The following is a 17,598-nucleotide window of genomic DNA, read 5'->3' on the forward strand; positions in this document are numbered from 1 at the left end:
GATGCTGAATTAGGGTCCTATCAGGCTATTTAGGTGGATATTAAAGATTCCATGGCACTATTAGAAGGCAGTTCTCCTGGTGTCTCTTCATCACTATCACAAGTAAGTTTAACTGGTTGTTCAACCCATTGCCAATTGGGGGAACATGCAAAGTAGCTGCCATACCCACATAACTAGAATCAGTGCATTTAGAGCAATTATGTGTATGTGAAATGCTTCAAAATATTACAAGGCACTGCATTAATGCTTTTCTGTTCTTTCTGAAACATATTAAGGGTGCACTTATAAAGCATGTTTAGTCCATGTGCAAAGGGGAAATCTCTTCATATTGACACTGATCTTGCAGTGCACATCCGGAGTGCAAAACCACAGAGTGAAACAGATTCTTCAATAGGATAGTCTCATACAACTCAGTGTCACCCCAATAAGTGTAGATCATGTGCAGTGTCAAACCTGTTTTACAAAATGTACTGGGATTCCTGCATATTTTTTAAACCTACCTGACCTCAATTAACTCTGTAGAAAGAAGTGATTTTTCCATCCCAAATTTTTAGATTTCTATGGAAAAACTGCTTTACAATTCTGCCAAGCCAAGCATAAGTCGAACAGGACAAATAAAGTTCCAGCCAGAGAGACACCAAGGCGGGCTCTTCAGCTTGAGCCTGAACTGCAGCTAACAGTGTCAGACCAGTAATTATAGTGTGCATGCAATTTGGGTTATGGCATATAAAGAGGGATTGCCATGAGATAGTAGGTCTTAACATTTGATGCAACACATGGAGGACAGTCAGTCTCTGCTTTGCTTCAGCAGCTGTAGATCAAAAGTGCCTAGCCCAGGAGATAGGAGGTGGAGCTTTTGTGATCAAAGACCAATTTACAGTGATCACACACAGGAACTGGCTTTCAGCCAAGGGAATCCTGCCCAGGAAGGCAGTAACATGCTGGCTGAAATTAAACAATTTAAGGTAGAAACAGACAAGGACCAAGAAAGAGTGATAATTTTTGATCCCCTGCTGCCTTTTTTCCTGAATCCTTAACATGTTGTCCATGCTAAGCCACCAGGAGTTAATTTGCTCCCTAATAGCCAAATTAACTATTTGAAGGTGAGTATTGCTGAAAAAGAGATATTTTTATTGAAGCTTTTCATCTTGCACTCATCTGGACAATTCACAAGAATACCAAATATAAAGGGAATAACAATTTAGACTGTATGAGAAGAGAATGCTGATTGATTGGCAAGTGGCCTCTGATTGTCAGAGGCATTGCCATGGAGAATGCACCAGTTGATGGTGACTGGCAGTTAAGCCAAGCATTGTTTGAAATTTAAACCAGGCAGCTTGACTCTGACTGATCATGGCATTGCATGGAGGAATGAACCAGCGAATGGCTGTCACTTATTATGTTTAGCTAAAACAGGTGCAATTTGTGTCCATGTTCTTTCAGTCTGAAAAGAACAGGGCCCTGTGTATTAATATATGTAGCTTCCAGTACACACAAATGCACCACACTGTGAGCCTGACTGACAATCTTAAACTGGTTGTCAGTGTAATTCTAAGCACACTGCGGGTTATTTAGCAAATGTTGTCTAATCGCGGAATCACATCTAATGTTGGACAGTGTGTTTTGAGTTTTGCAAGCATGGGCTGGTTGGGTACGGTCTGTGCATTGCCCATTGTTAACAGCAGAAGCGACATGCTGTTTGATACGGTCCACCAGTCTTTGGGACGCTACATACCTGATACTGAACTTCATATGCCAATTACTCATGCATGAAATCATGGTCCAGCCCTGATCGTGGGCGGCAGTTGGCTTCCCAACCTCCCCCACCCGCCCCTGCTGAGCCTGCTCAACGAGAGCACAATTCTGCCCTACGTGCTTCAATAAGATCACCACATCATGGTATTCTCTAATGAATTTGAAAGGATAGGCAGAACATCTTTTTGGCTTGGTGGTGAATATTATTTGTGTTGCTACTGCATAGCTAGCTTCACTTGTTGCTCAAATTTTTGAGATACCTTGTCCTTCCATGGCAACACCTTTACCAATCAAAGTCCACTTGCCAACCAATCAGCAGTCTCTTTTCATACAGTATAAATTGCTGTTTCCTTCACATTTGGTATTTTTGCGCATTGTCTTGATGAGTGCAAGACGAAAAGCTTCAACAAAAAAATCTCTTTTTCAGCAGTACTCAAGTTCTGCACTACCGAATGACTAATTCAAAGGTGCGAAATCGAGCAAACCACATGCAGAAGTGTTGTAAATTGTTGAACCGCTACCACGTAAGGCATCTTCACTAAGGCTTTTGTAAATGGAACTTTCAAGCATGATCAAATTATGTGGCAGTGCACTGATCCACTATTTGACAAAAGCATAGAATAAAAGTATAAACAGACTTTTCGTGCTTTATAATTTATAATAGTATCATGTCATGCTGTAATAATATTATGCAAAGTGCAACCTGTCTTGCCTAACTCACATCATACGAACAAATGCACAAGCATACAAACTTATGAATTAGGAGCAGGAGTAGGCATTCAGCTCCTCAAACCTACTCTGCCATTTGATAAGATCATGGTTGATCTGATTATGGTCTCTGCTTATTGTCAACCCCCAATAGCCTTTGACTCCCTTGTCAGTCAAGAATCTACCTAACACTGCCTTAAAAATATTCAATGATCCTGCCTCCACCACTCTCTGGGGAAGAGAATTCCACAGACTAATGACCTTCTGTGAGAAAAAAAGACCTCCCCAGTTCTGTTTTAAATGGGGGACTCATTTTTAAACTGTTTCCCCTAGTTCTAGTCTCTCCCACAAGGAGAAACATCCTTTCAACAATCGCTCTGTTAAGCCCCCATAGGCCAGGATTTTTCACTGAGCGCACCCAACCCACTCAAGTGTAAGATGATGCATGATGACGTCGGGCAAGCATCCCGACATCATCATGCACTATTAAGGCCTTTTGATTGATTAATCCAATTGATCAAAATTTTTCGCTGTCCGTCCAACCTTATGGCTTCTAATTCTAACAAGTTCTTGTTATGTGACAGAAACACATGACAGGACATTTTTTTTAACACCTCAAAATTCTTTATTTTTTATTTTGATCTGTGCCTCAGGGAGCTTTTCCAGCACATGCCCACGCGCATGCGCGAAGTTCGCACTCGCCCTCCTCCTCCCTCTACATAGGTAGCGCTGAGCACTGCAGCACGTGATTCATGCTGGGCAGGCCTTAATTGGCCCGCCAATGTGATATCGCGGTCTGGCCCTGATCGCGGGCGGCAGCCAGCTTCCCAAACCCCCCCATCCACCCCGCCCGACGAGGGCACAATTCTGCCCCATGTGCTTCAATAAGATCACCACATCATGGTATTCTCTATTGAATTTGAAAGGATAACAGTGATGCAATTAAAAACAGGCATGCTTGGGTTTGTATAAAACACTAATTAGGTTGCTCTCAGATCAATTTCTTCTATTCCGAAATTTCTAGCGAGTGCGTTTTCCAAAATATAAACCTGTTTCATAATGGAAGGCATGAAGTTTTGAATCCAGGTGAAGTTGCACCACAGCTTTTACATTTATAAATAGGAGACAAATAAAGATGCCACACTAATAAGCCAATTCTGAATCAACGTACACACAATATTCACCAGTATCATAATTTATCTAGCCATTCAGTACTGGAACGTTATGGATGTGTGTATTTAAAATTTTTTATGGGCAGTTTTAATGTTTACACTATATGAAACATAGGAAATATATTGCCTCTCTTGACTGAGTTCTCTCTTATGTTGCCTCTCTTGATGGAGTTCTCCCCTATGCTGCCTCTCTTATCTGAGTTCTCTCCTTTATTGTCTCTCTTGACTGAGTTTTTTCCTATTCTTAGTAACTGTGGACCATATATGGACCATATATTTCTTCAGTTGAGATGGTCCTGCTTTCAGACTAACATAGGATTTAGGAGCAGGAGTAGGTCATTTGGCCCTTCGAGCATGAGAGCATGAGTTCATGAGATCATGGCTGATCTGGTTGTGGCCTCAGCTCCACTTTCCTGTCTGTCTCCCATAACCCTTGACTCCTTTGTCAAAAAATCTATCTAACTCAGCCTTTAATAAATTCAGTGACCCAGCCTCTACTGCTTTCTGGGGAAGCGAATACCTTAGACAAACGACCTTCTGAGAGAAAAAAATTCTCATCTCCGCATTAAAAGGGGTCTCTTATTCTTAACCTGTGCCCCCTAGTTCTAGTCTCCCCCACAAGAGGAAACACCCTCTCAGTATGCAACCTATCAAGTCCCCATAGGATCTTATATATTTCAATAAGATCATTTCTCACGCTTCTAACTTGTTGCCCACTATGAGAAGATTCACAAGAACTGTCTGGTGAAATGTCTGGTGATGATTTAAGTCTAATTTTCTCCCTGCTCCCCTTTGATGGGAGATACCTAGCTGCTGCTTGGAGCCAGTGCGCAGGATCATACCAATCTCACACTATTTTGACTAACTGCACTGTAAAGCATGTTGGGCCTTATAGAGAGGATAGCAAGTGGTCCAAAATGTTCAAATGTTACTCACTTCTGGGTTTAACTACAGAATATGACTCACTAAATAGGCTGCCTTCAGATTGGAGCTATGCACAAATGTTGCAAATGTTCAAAGGAGTAAGATTACAGTAAATTAAAAGGCATTAACAATTTAATAATTACACAATAGGATTGACTATGAGGAGGTGGTGGTATAGTCATAATGTCACTAGACTATTAGCCAGACACCCAATTTAATACCTTGGGGACACAGTTCAAATCCTACCATGGCAGCTGTTGGAATTTACATTCAATTAAACTGGATTTTTTAAAAAAAAACTAGTCTCAGTAATAGTGACAAGGAAACCATTGTTGATTGTTGTAAAAACCCATCTGGTTCACTAATATCTTTCAGGAGGGAGGTCTGCCATCTTAAATGCCCTCTGAAATGGCCCAGTAAGCCACTCAGTTGCATCAAACCGCCAAGATTCTGAAAAGGAATGAAACCGATAGACATAGGGACCAAAATAACAATGGAAAAAGCAGCCCTGTTAACTCTGCCAAGTCTTCCTTACTAATATCTGTGGGCTTGTGCCAAAATTGGGAAAGCTGAGCCACAGTCTAGTCAAGCCTGACATAGTCATACTCACCGAATCATTATCTTACAGCCAATGTCCCAGACAACACCATCACCATCTACATGTCCTGTCCCACTGGCAGGATGGACCCACTAGAGATGGTGGTACAATGGTATGCAGTTGGTGTCAGGGCTAGTTGCCCTAAGAGTGCTCAGCATTGACTTTGGGCCCCATGAAGTTACATGGCATTAAGTCAGAGATGGACCTGCCGCCTACTGCCACACACCTCCATTCCCCCCAGCAAAGCTGATGAATCAGTACTCCTCTATGTTGAACACCAATTAGAAGATGCATTGAGGGTAGCAAGGACACAGAGTGATTTCTGGGTGGGGCGCTTCAATGTTCATCACCAAGACTGACTCGGTAGCAACAGTACTAAGAACATAAGAAATAGGAGCAGGAGTATACCATTCAGTCTCTCAAGCCTGCCCCGTCATTCAATAAGATCATGGCTGATCTGCCCCAGGCCTCAACTCCACTTTCGTGCAGGCTCCTCATCGCCCTGAACTCCCCGATATTTCAAAAATCTATCCACCTCCTCTTTAAATATTTTGTGATCTAGCCTCCACAACTCCCTGGGGTAGAGAATTCCAGATGTTCAATACCCTCTGAGAGAAGAAATTCCTTTGCATCTCAGTTTTAAATGAGCGTCCCCTTATTCTGTAATTATGTCCCCTAGTTCGAGATTCCCCCACTAGTGCAAACATCTTCTCAGTCAAGCCCCCTCAGAATCTTGTACATTTCAATAAGAACACCCATCATTCTTCTAAACTCAAATGAATAAACACCTAAGGTGTTTAGCTGTTCTTGATAAGTTAACCCCTTCATCCCAGGGATCAGTCTAGTGAATCTCTTTTGAACTGCCTCCAATTCCAGTATATCCTTTCTGAAATACAGGGACCAAAACTGTACACAACATCCTGTAGAATTGTAACAAGATGTCCCTATTTTTAAAATTCAACCCCCCTAGCAATACAGGCCAAAATTCAATTTGCCTTCTTGTAACTTACTGCATCAGCATGCTAACATTTTGTGTTTTCAAGAACACCCAAATCCCTCTGTGATGCACTTTTTTGGAGTCTCTCTCTCCATTTAAGTAATAGCCCACCTTTTGATTCTTCCTAGCAAAGTGCATGACCTCACACTTTCCTACATTAAACTCCGTCTGCCAAGCTTTTGCCACTCACTCAACCTATCTATATCCCCTTGCAGATTCCTTATGTCCTCATCACAACATGCCCTCCCACCTATTTTTGTATCATCAGCAAATCTGGATACATTACACTCTACCCCCTCCCCCAAATCATTAATATAGATAGTGAATAATTGAGGCCCTAGGGCTGATCCTTCTGGCACTCCACTAGTTATGTCTTTCCAACTTGAAAAAGATCCATTAATTTTGACTCTCTGTCTGCTGTGTGTTAACCAATCCTCAATCCATGCTAATACATTACCACCCCCATTACCGTGAGCTCCAGTCTTGAACAATGACCTTTTATGTGGCACCTTATTGAATGCCTTCTGGAAATCCAAATACACTACGGGGAGAATTTTCTGGTTGGCAAGTGGAGTCGGGGCATAAAATGATGCTCAGTGACATCGGGCAGGCGTCCCAACGTCATTACACGTCGTTTAGATTTTCGACTCAGCAGGCGCGCAGCCGTGTTGGCTGCGCACTCGCTGAACTATCAAAGGCTTATTAAAGCCTGTTTAAAACTAATTAAATCAATTAAGTGACCTGCCCGTCCAACCTTAAGGTTGGTGGGCAGGCGAAAAGCCCAGGCAACATTCGCATTTTTCATGAAATCTCATCCACAAGCGGGATGAGGTTTCATAAAGTGTTTATAAATTAAATACATTTTTAAATTAATGTTTCTTGACATGTCCTAGCTCATTTTACACTGTAGCATGAGGGGACATGTCTTAAAATATTTTCAATTCTTTATTTAAATTTTTGAACCTTAAACAAATCTCCCTGAGGCACCTCTATGTCTTAGGGAGATTTCTGCATTCTTTCGCGCACGAAAGAGCACAGGCCCGGACTCAGGGAATCACACAGGGTTCTGGGCAAGCATCAGGCTGGGCAGGCCTTAATTGGCCTGCCCAAGTAGAATGGTAGCGCACACCTGAGCAGGGGCGCTGATTGGGTTCACGCTCGCTCCCACCTGCCTCCGCACAATCCCCCACCGACGGGGGGAAAATTCAGCCCTACATCTATCAGTCCCCCTTTATCAACTCTGCTTGTTATATCCTCAAAGAACTCTAGCAAATTTGTCAAACGTGATTTCCCTTTCACAAAACCATGTTGACGCTGATTGCATTAAGCTTTTCTAAATGTCCTGCTATTTCTTACTTAATGATGGACTCTAGCATTTTCCCAATGACAGATGTTAGGCTGAGTGGCCTATAGTTTCCTGCTTTTTGTCTCCCCCACTTCTTGAACAGGGGCGTCACATTTGTGGTTTTCCAATCCGCTGGGACCCTCCCGGAATCCAGAGAGTTCTGGAATATTTCAACCAATGCCTCCACCATCTCATCAGCTACTCCCTTTAAAACTCTTGGATGCAGGCCATCAGGTCCTGGCAGCTTGTCTGCTTTTAGTCCCTTTAGTTTGTCAAATAATTTGTCTCTCGTGATGGAGACTGTTACAAAATCTTTCCTCCCATTAGTTCCTTGCTTATCTGATATCTTTGCGATGTTTATAGTATCCTCCACCATGAAGACCGAGGCAAAATATTGGTTTAAATTATCTGCCATTTCCCTGTTCCCCATTATCAATTTACATCCTCCATCTTGCTCCTCCTCACTTTAGCTACTCTCTTCTTATATACCCGTAGAAGCTCTTGCTGTTTGTTTTTATCTTTCTTGCTAATTTACTTTCATAATCAATTTTCTCCTTCTTTATTGGCTTTTTAGTCATCCGCTGCTGGTTCCTAAAAAATTCCCAATCTTCTGGCCTGCCACTAGTTTTCACCGCTTTATATGCCTTCACTTTTGATTGGATATTCTCCCTGACCATCTTTGTTAACCGCAAGTGGTTCATCCTTCTCATCTTAGTCCTTCTTTTTGACAGGGATAATTTTTTGCAGAGCGTTATGAAATATCTGCTTAAATGTCTGCCACTGCTCAACAACTGATCTTAACCTATTTTCCCAGACCACGTTAGACAACTCTTTCTTCACGCCCCTGTAATTGCCCTCATTTAGGCTGAGGACATTGGTTTGAGACCAAAGTTGCTTGTCCTCAAACTCAGTTTGAAATTCTACCATGTTGTGATCGCTACCCCCTAGAGGATCCTTAATTATGATATCTCTTATTAATCCCACCTGGTTACACATTACTAGATCTAAAATGGCCTGTTCCCAGATTGGTTCTGCAACATATTGCTCTAAGAAACAATCTCTGATACACTCAATAAATTCATTTTCCATGTTACCCCTGCCAATCTGATTTGTCCAGTCAATATGCAGATTAAAATCACTCATGACAATTATAGCACTGTTCTTACATGCCTCCATTATTTCCTGATTTATACTTTGTCCCACAGCGAGGCAACTCTTTGGGGGCCTATAGATGACTCCCACCCGTGACTTTTTCTCCTTGTTATTCCTTATTTCCACCCAAACTGATTCCTCATCATGATCTATTGCACCTATATCACTACTCACCACCGCACTGATACCTTCCTTTATTAACAAAGCTACCCCACCACCTTTTCCTTTTTGCCTATTTTTCTGGAATGTCAAATACCCTTGAACGTTGAATTTCCAGTCTTGGTCACCCTGCAACCATGTATCTGTAATAGCTATCAAGTCATATTAATTTATTTCTATTTGTGTCGTCAACTCATCTCTCTTGTTACAAATGCATTCAGATAAAAAGCCTTAAGCTTTGACTTTTTACCATTATTACTCATTCTCTAATTTTTGCTGCACTCTTCTGCTCATATTTTCCACCCCTTCCTGTCACACTTTGATTATCGTTCGCCTCTTCACTACCCTGCACCACTGTCCTCTTGTTTCATTTTGATTTTTTGAACTTCCATTCAACTGAGCCCTCCACCCGACTAATTAGCTTAAGGTCCTAACTACAACCCTAGTTATACGATTCGCCAGTGCACTGGTCCCAGCATGGCTCAAATGAAACCCGTCCCAATGGGACAGCTCTCTCCTTCCCAGTACTGGTGCCAGTACCCCATGAATTGGAACACATTTCTCCCACACCAATCTTTGAGCCAAGCATCTACCTCTCTAATCTATTTAACCCTACACCAATTTCTACATGGCTCAGGTAGTGATCGGGAGGTTATTATCTTTGTGGATCTGCTTTTTAATTTAGCCCTGAGCTGCTCATAGTCCCTCAGCAAAACCTCCTTCCTAGTCCTACCTATGTCGTTGGTACCTACGTGGGCCACAACAACTGGATCCTTCACCTCCCACTCCAAGTTCGTTTCCAGCCCAGAAGAGATGTCCTTAACCTTGGTACCAGGTAGGCAACACAGCCTTCGGGACTCTCTGAGTCCTAAAGCACATAGCTGCTAGGCTGGGCCTGCGGTGGGTAGTGTGGGAACCAGCAACCTACTTGACTTTATCCTCACCAATCTACCTGCTGCAGATGCATCTGTCCATGACAGTATTGGTAGGAGTGACCGCTGCACAGTCATTGTGGAGATGAAGTCCCGTCTTCACATTGAGGATACCCTCCATCATATTGTGTAACACTACCCCCATGCTAAATGTGATAGATTTCAAACAGATCTAGAAATTCAAGACTGGGCATTCATGGGGCACTGTGGGCTATCAGCATCAGCAGAATTGAATTCCACCACAATCTCTAACCTCATGGTTCGGCATATCCCCCACTCTACTAATACTATCAAGCTGAGGGATGAACCCTGGTTCAATGAAGAGTGTAGGAAGGCATGCCAGGAGCAGTACCAGGCACACCTAAAAATAAGATGTCTACCTGGTGAAGCTACAACGCAGGACTATTTGCATGCCAAACAGCAGAAACCGCAAGCGATAGACAGGACTAGGAGTTCCTACAACAGATCAGATCTAAGCTCTGCAGTCCTGCCACACTCAGTTGTGAATGATGGTGGACGATTAAACAACTGACTGAATGAGGCAGTTCCATGAATATCCCCATCATCAATGGTGGAGGAGCCCAGCACATCAATGCATAAGAGAAGGCTGAAACACTTGCAACCATCTTCAACCAGAAGTGTCGCGTAGATGATCCTTCTCGGGCTCCCCCTGAGGTCCCCAGCATCACAGATGCCAGTCTTCAGTCAATTTGATTCACTCCATGATACCAAGAAATGGCTGAAGGCATTGGAAAGTGCAAAGGCTATGGGCTGTGACAACATTTCAGTAATAGCGCTGAAGACATGTGCTTCAGAGCCAGCTGTGTGCCTAGCCAAGCTGTTCCAGTAAAGCTGCAACACTGGCAGCTACCCGGCAATGTGGAAAATTGCCCAGATGTGTCCTGTCCACAAAAAGCAAGGCAAATCTAATTAGTGCCCCATCAATCTACTGTCAACCATCAGCAAAGTGACAGAAAGGGTCAACAGTACTTACAACAGCAATAACTTGCTCACTGATGCTCAGTTCGAGTTCCACCAGGGTCACTCAGCTCTTGACCTCATTATAGCCTTGGTACAAAATGACAAAAAAGCTGTACTCAGGAGGTGAGCTGAGAATGACTTCTCTTGACATCAAGGCAACATTTGATCAAGTTTGGCATTAAAGAGCCCTAGCAAAATTGAAGTCAGTGGGAATCAGAGGAAAAGTCTCCACCGGTTGGATTCATACCCAGCACAACGGAAGATAGTTGTGGTTGTTGGAGGTCAATCACCTCAATCCCAGGACATTGCTGCAGGAGCTCCTCAGAGTAGTGTCCTAGGCCCAATCATCTTCTACTGCTTCATCAATGACCTTCCCTCCATCATAACATCAGAAGTGGGGGTGTTCGCCGATGATTGCACAATGTTCAGCACCATTCGCGAACCCTCAGACACTGAAGAATCTATGTGTGCTTATGCATGCAGCAAGACCTGATAACATTCAGGCTTGGGCTGCTAAGGGACAAATAATATTTGTGCCAGACAAGTGCCAGGCAATGACCACCTCCAACAAGAGAACATCTCACCTTTATCCCTTGACATTCAATGGCATTACCATCGCTGAATCCCCCACTATCAACATCCTGGGAATTACCATCGACTAGAAACTGAACTGGACCAGCCATATAAATACTGTGTCTACAAGAGCAGATCAGAGGCTGGGAATTTTGCGGTGAATATCTTACCTTCTGACTCCCCAAAGCTTGTCCACCATCTACAAGGCATAAATCAGGAATGTGATGGAATACTCTCTGCTTGCCTGGGTGAGTGCAGCTCCAACAACACAAGAAGCTCAACATCAACCAGGGCAAAGCAGCCTGCTTGAATGGCACCCCATTCACCAACTTAAATATTCAATCCCTCCACCACCAACGTACATTGGCATCAGTGTTTACTATCTATAAGATGTATTGCAACAACTCACCAAGGCTCCTTTCACAGCACCTTCCAAACCCATGACCTCTTACACCTAGAAGGACAAGGGCAGCAAATACATGGAAACACCACTAACTGCAAAATCCCCTCCAAGCCTCACAATATCCTGATTTAGAACTATATCACTCATCCTTCACTGCTGCTGGGTCAAAATCCTGGAAATCCTTTCATAACAGCACTGCGGGTGTACTTACACTACATGGGCTATAGCAGTTCAAAACGGTGGTTCACCACCACCTTCTCAAGGGCAGTTAAGGATGGGCAATAAATGTTGGCCTAACTAGCAACACCTAAATCCCATAAACAAATAAATAAAAAAATAAATAAGCAAAATCCTTAATGGATGGAAAATTTTGGGGATTGCACCTGTGATTACTGAATGTGCACTTCCAGCAGGCAAGGCTTCCACTCTGAGGCCAGGATTTTCTGACCCCGTCACAGGTGGGACCCGCCGCAGGCGAGGAGGCGCCCCAGCCAGAAGTCCATTGACTTGCAGAGGGACCGGAAGATCCCAGTGGCAGGCGGGTGCGGAAAATCCTGCTGTGAGTGTGCATTCATAAAATTGTTCCCAATGACTTTGTTTGCAAAGCAATAGTTGCTATAGCAATTGCAACAAGATTGCTGTCTTCTCAGTAATAACTAAACTAACTATAGTGTATCAACAATAAACTGAATGTACTTCCGTATTATGTATTCTTACAGGTTTCAGGAAAGTTTACAATTATAAAATTTGGAGAAAAATTAATCTTAATACAAGTGTCTTGCTTTTGAATGGCGCTCAATGCAACACTGCTTGGTAGCACTCAAGACCAACCATTGCAAAATCACATGACTGTTATGTGTTCAAGTTGTGATCACTTACCGTCTTCTGGGGGAACGTTGTAATTCTTGTCCTCCAGTACTTCATAGTCAAATGTGAGCAGGTCAATGGGAATGGTGTATTTTCTGGCATAATTTTGCTGCCCCCCTGTCAGAAAAGCTTGAGTAAAGAAAAACCCAGACAACCAGAAGACAGGAGGAGCTCCATCTTCAAACCAGTCCTGGCATATTGAAAAGACATTACAATCACAGTGAGTTTATGCATCTCAACAAAGTCCATATTCATGTGCAAAAGAATCAATTTATGCTCTGATTACATAATTATCTATCTTTAGAATTCTATGACATAGGCCTGGAATTTTCAGTCAGCGACAAAGTGAAGGCACTTGCCATTGACCTCAAAGAAAACTGCCTGTAAAGGTCCAGCAAGCTGTGAGGCATGGAAGTCAATTTTCCCAATGTTAATTTCATTCTGGTGTCTGCTATAAGAAATCTATGGCGCCCAGTGACAACAATATCATCAAGCAGACTAAACAGCCAATCGTACTGTAGAGCTCTCAGAGACAGCAAGCCAGGAAAGAGCAAGCAGGTTTTATCATTCACTTTTTATAATTTTACAGAAAATAAAATTAATATTGGGATGCACATATGGGAAGTAAGTAAAAGGTGAAATATAATAAATTCTCAAAAATAATGGGCCGTAATTCCAAGCTCCCCAGTGTTGGATTGGGGGAGGTACACCAATGATGCACTGGGGAATCCCATGGAACTTCACAGGTAAGGGTTTGCCCTGCATTTTGAACCATTCGAAATAGTGGCTTAAATTACAAACTTTGGATGGTTCCAACTGTGTTACACAAATATTTACCCAGAAAAGGTTAAAAGAGTTAAAACCCCTTCTAACTTCTGGGTAACTATTGTAAAGACCCATAGCGATCCCCCTATGGGACTGTCCCACACTTCCGAGCCCCCTGGGGACACCCCACCTCCTGACTAACGAACCCCCATGGTATTCCTCACCTCCACAACCCCTCATGGCACTCCCAACACTAGCACGGGACTCCCTCCACCACCCCTAACACCCTCCCCCACCCGCCCCGACCCAATGCGACCCTCCCACCCACAGGCCCAACCCGACCCGATACCCCCATAGGCTCGACACTCCCCCACCCGACCTGACCCGACCCCACCCCTGCAGACCTAACACTCCCCCAAACCAACCCAATCCCCTCACCCCGAGGTCTGACACCCCCCAACCCACTGAGGTCCAACCCCACCCTCCAATCCACCCCTGACCTCCAGTTCTGCCCCGCCACCACCGCCCCCCGCCCCCCCCCCCCCACCCCATCCCAAAATCCTATCCACTTAACTTAGGTACTTAAACTTCTCCCAGGTCTGACAATTTTAATGGGACCTTTAACTTAGATGGTTTATGGCAGCTGGTGCCATAAAAAGGGGTGTGTGCCCTTCTTCAATCTGACTCTGTTGGACTGCGACACTGGGTTTTGAGGACTGCTGTGCTGACTGTATCTTGCCTGGCCTGAGTCAGAAGGTTGGGGAAGACAGGCATGGAAGAAGTTTAATGTAAGCAATTGGGCACGGAGTGGCATTCTGACACCGATTGCCACTGCGAGTAAGTTACAGCCCATTAAGTGTTTGCAACTCAGGGATGGGGAGGGGCTGTGGGTATCTGTCAGTGAGTGGGAAATTCAGAAATGCTAAGAAGGCTGTGGACCTGCAACATTTAATGGCAGGACCAATTAAACTGTTTTTATTGCCTTTCCCATCGAACCCGATTGAAGACAAGTACAGAAGAAAATTGCGAGGGACTAATGGGGACTGGCGCTTGTTTTTTTTTTTACCTTTAAAGGGCTCTGAGCATTTAAATCACCTCACACTAGGTCATTACATCCCTGAAGTGGAGCCAGCAAGGGAGTGAGTGCTGCATGCAGGCTGGCTACCTAAATTCTTATTTTGCGCCACTGAAAATAGCCAGAAACAGGAATGGGGTGGGTATCCCAGGACCGCATCCCACCCACCATTTTAAAGGGTTCCAGAGTCATCCCAACTCAGTGAAAACCTGGGCCAATATTTCCTCCAGCTGGCTGTTTTTTTGCCCCATATGCAAAGCTGATACATTGACCGCCTGCTATAGATTTGCTCATATCTGGGCTTCAGTATTTTGAGGAATCAAATTGAAAACTGATTTGCAAGTTACTCTGTGTGGAGAAAAACAGAGTTAACGGGCAGGATTTTCCTCGTCGTCATCAGGAGCTCGACATCAAGGTCAAATGGAGATCAGAAGCTCATCCCTTTGGAGGCCAATAGGCCTTTGTCATGAAGAGATATTAATGTGTATGATATGATTGGAAATTATTTTTAAATTGGAATTGTAGTGGGATCTGTATCTATGTGTGTGCCTGTGTGTGTCTTAATTGAAGTAAAGCCAGCTAGTCTGGGTGCTTTGATGTATAGATAAACGTAAGGAGTGGAAGGTAAAGGGCAATTTGCATTTTTAAATAGACCATTCAAAAGAATGGATGAAATCTTGCACCTTGCTGGGAGTCACCAAGCAACGTATTTACATTACTAATAAAATTGGTGGAATGAAAGCATTATTGTTAGGAGAGGTAAAATTAAAAGCCTAGGATACAATGGAAAATTTACATTCAAAGGGAAAGCCAAGTATAAACGGAAAGGAGTTTTGTGCGTGCTCGACAGAGGCATGTAAGATCTAACCAGCTTGTAGGCCTACAACTGTGCAAAGAAAGCAAATTGAAAGGAACATCATCGTTAGGTCAAAAGTGCTTTGCCTTGTGTCTGTTTAAAGTCTATGAGTTATTGTTGCCTTGGTGAAGATTACCTGGGTGTGATTAATTTAGGGATTTATTTAAAAGTTATTGTGGTAGTAATTTGTAGATGTGAATGTGTTTAATTTGTTGTTAAATTAATAAATGTTTAATTTTGTTTTATATAAAAACCTTTTGAGGTTTGGCGGTTTTATTCCTAAACTCAGAGCTGCATTTCAAACATACCAATTTAAAATATAGGTTATGACAGTCATTCAAGTTTCCCTCTAGGATTTAAACAACTCAGCCTTTACCAACTTCTGTGTCATAACAGTCTTAAAACAGGTTTAATTGGCTGCCCGGCATTTGTGGAAGGGTAATTCTGTTGCATCCTCATTCTCATGTCCGGGAAAATAACTCAGGAGTGGGATGGTGCTGGGGAGCTAGCATGCCATCAGTGCAATATTCCACATCCATCCAACCACCCCAATGGGGTCTAAAAATTCAGTTCAACTCTGAACCCTAATGAAAAGTCAACAAGCTGAAATGTTAACTCTAGCCAAAATTTACCAGCTCTTTGACGAGGGGCTGGGTGGCAGTAAGGTTGGAAAAATGGTGGAGGGAAGTGTGGTCGATGTCTTCCCGCCGCCATTCTTTTTGACAGCATAGGAAAGCTGGCAGGCATGTTGCCCACCTGGAATACAAATGAGCCACTTTAAGTGTCTAAGTAAGGGCCTCTTCTTAACCACACGGGCATTTTGCTTTGAAGGGCCTGCCGCCACAAGGGGAGATGGGCAGGTGAAACCTGGAGGCTCCAGCACTGAGGTGGGGGGAGGTTGGTGGCTTTCCATGACCCACATAAACAATAGGGCCCCTGGCCACAATGGTTCACCCATGGCAATGGCAGCACCTGCCCTCTGTGACATCAACCCCACCACCCAGATTGCCTGGTCCTGCCTGCCTGACTCCACATCCCCAGATCTCACTTACTACTCTTCAAGGGTGCATGGTCATGCAGGGCCATTGATGCACCCTCATCCTGCAGCTGCAGCCTCATCATTAGCCATCACTAGTAGTGGCACTTTTGAGGTTGCTGAGCCAGCGGCCCTCTAATTGGGGCAGCAATATGCAAGGGTGGGCTGCCATCCTTAATAAAGACAGCAACTCTGGCAGAAGCCACTTAATTAACTACTGCCAGGAACAAACATCCCTGTCTCCCACCGCCAGCTGAAGTGGGGTCACTTCCATGATATAATTCGGCCCTTAATTTCTGTCACCTGACGTGATTATTTCCAGCATTTCCTTTATTTATTTTAGATTTCCAGCAGCTGCAGTATTTTGCTTTCGCAAAATATACTCTTGTAGTCACATTATTCCATGCAACACAGAAGCTGCGAAATAAAATTACAAATTATTTTTGTATACTTTTATCTAGTTTTTACATCAAATATATCTGCAGGTTTATTCTTATATATCTGATGCTTTCCAAATTATCTCCGCAAAGGCACACAGGCAGCCGTAAACAAAAGGACACATGCTACATTTGAACAGGAAGCTGTCCATTAACAGTCAATAAATAACATAGCTATCCTTGGTGAGAGAAATAAAACAGCTATCATCCCTTTATCTCCATCTTTAATAAGGTGTAAAATGAAGAACACACTCAGCAAGTCGGGTAGCACTTTTGGAGAAAGGAAAACAGTTAGGCTAGCCTTTCAGATCTACAACCCTCCATTAAAATTCCAGCTTAAATTCCACCCAGCCTATTTTGGATCCACCTGCCTATGGTATTCAGCATTACTCCAATCACTACTCTCTCTGCTTCATGAGATCCACTCACTCTACCATGCACAGCCACATATTCTCAACATTTGTCTTCAGCAGCACTGACCCAGCCACTTTATTTCAAAATTGTCCTGATCTTCAATTTTATTTTGTTCTTTCAACCACATTTAATAGAACCTTTTTTCTTCTTTCCAAGTAGCAGTGAAAGCATTTGAAAGGGCTCTCCTCAAAGATCAAAGACTTGAATGTTATTCTAACCTTTCTCTATTTGTTACAGATACTGGTTTTCCTGCTAAGCGATTCCAGCATTAGATGCTTTGATTTTAAATATCTGGCATCTGCGGTATTTGCTTTTCTTTCCTGATAAAACATTCCCCCCTTAAGCAGTCAACATCATTTCCTAAAATATGATCTCCCTTTGACTCTGTCTTTAAGTGTTTAAGGAATTTTTCTCCTCCATATATTAGTCATTTAGCTTTATCCAAATCA

General features: G+C 43.2%; 1 protein-coding gene across 1 annotated transcript in view; it reads right to left on the reverse strand.

The window, feature by feature from the left end:
• Window positions 1-17,598, reverse strand: part of dnah7 (dynein, axonemal, heavy chain 7) — a 616,407-nt gene that overhangs the window by 25,356 nt on the left and 573,453 nt on the right. The window contains exon 63 of the mRNA XM_041200170.1: window positions 12,579-12,756. Within this exon, the coding sequence (XP_041056104.1) occupies window positions 12,579-12,756 (178 nt within the window). The remainder of the gene's footprint in view (window positions 1-12,578; window positions 12,757-17,598) is intronic.

The sequence above is a fragment of the Carcharodon carcharias genome, chromosome 12 (assembly GCF_017639515.1).
Source record: "Carcharodon carcharias isolate sCarCar2 chromosome 12, sCarCar2.pri, whole genome shotgun sequence".
NCBI lineage: Eukaryota > Metazoa > Chordata > Chondrichthyes > Lamniformes > Lamnidae > Carcharodon > Carcharodon carcharias.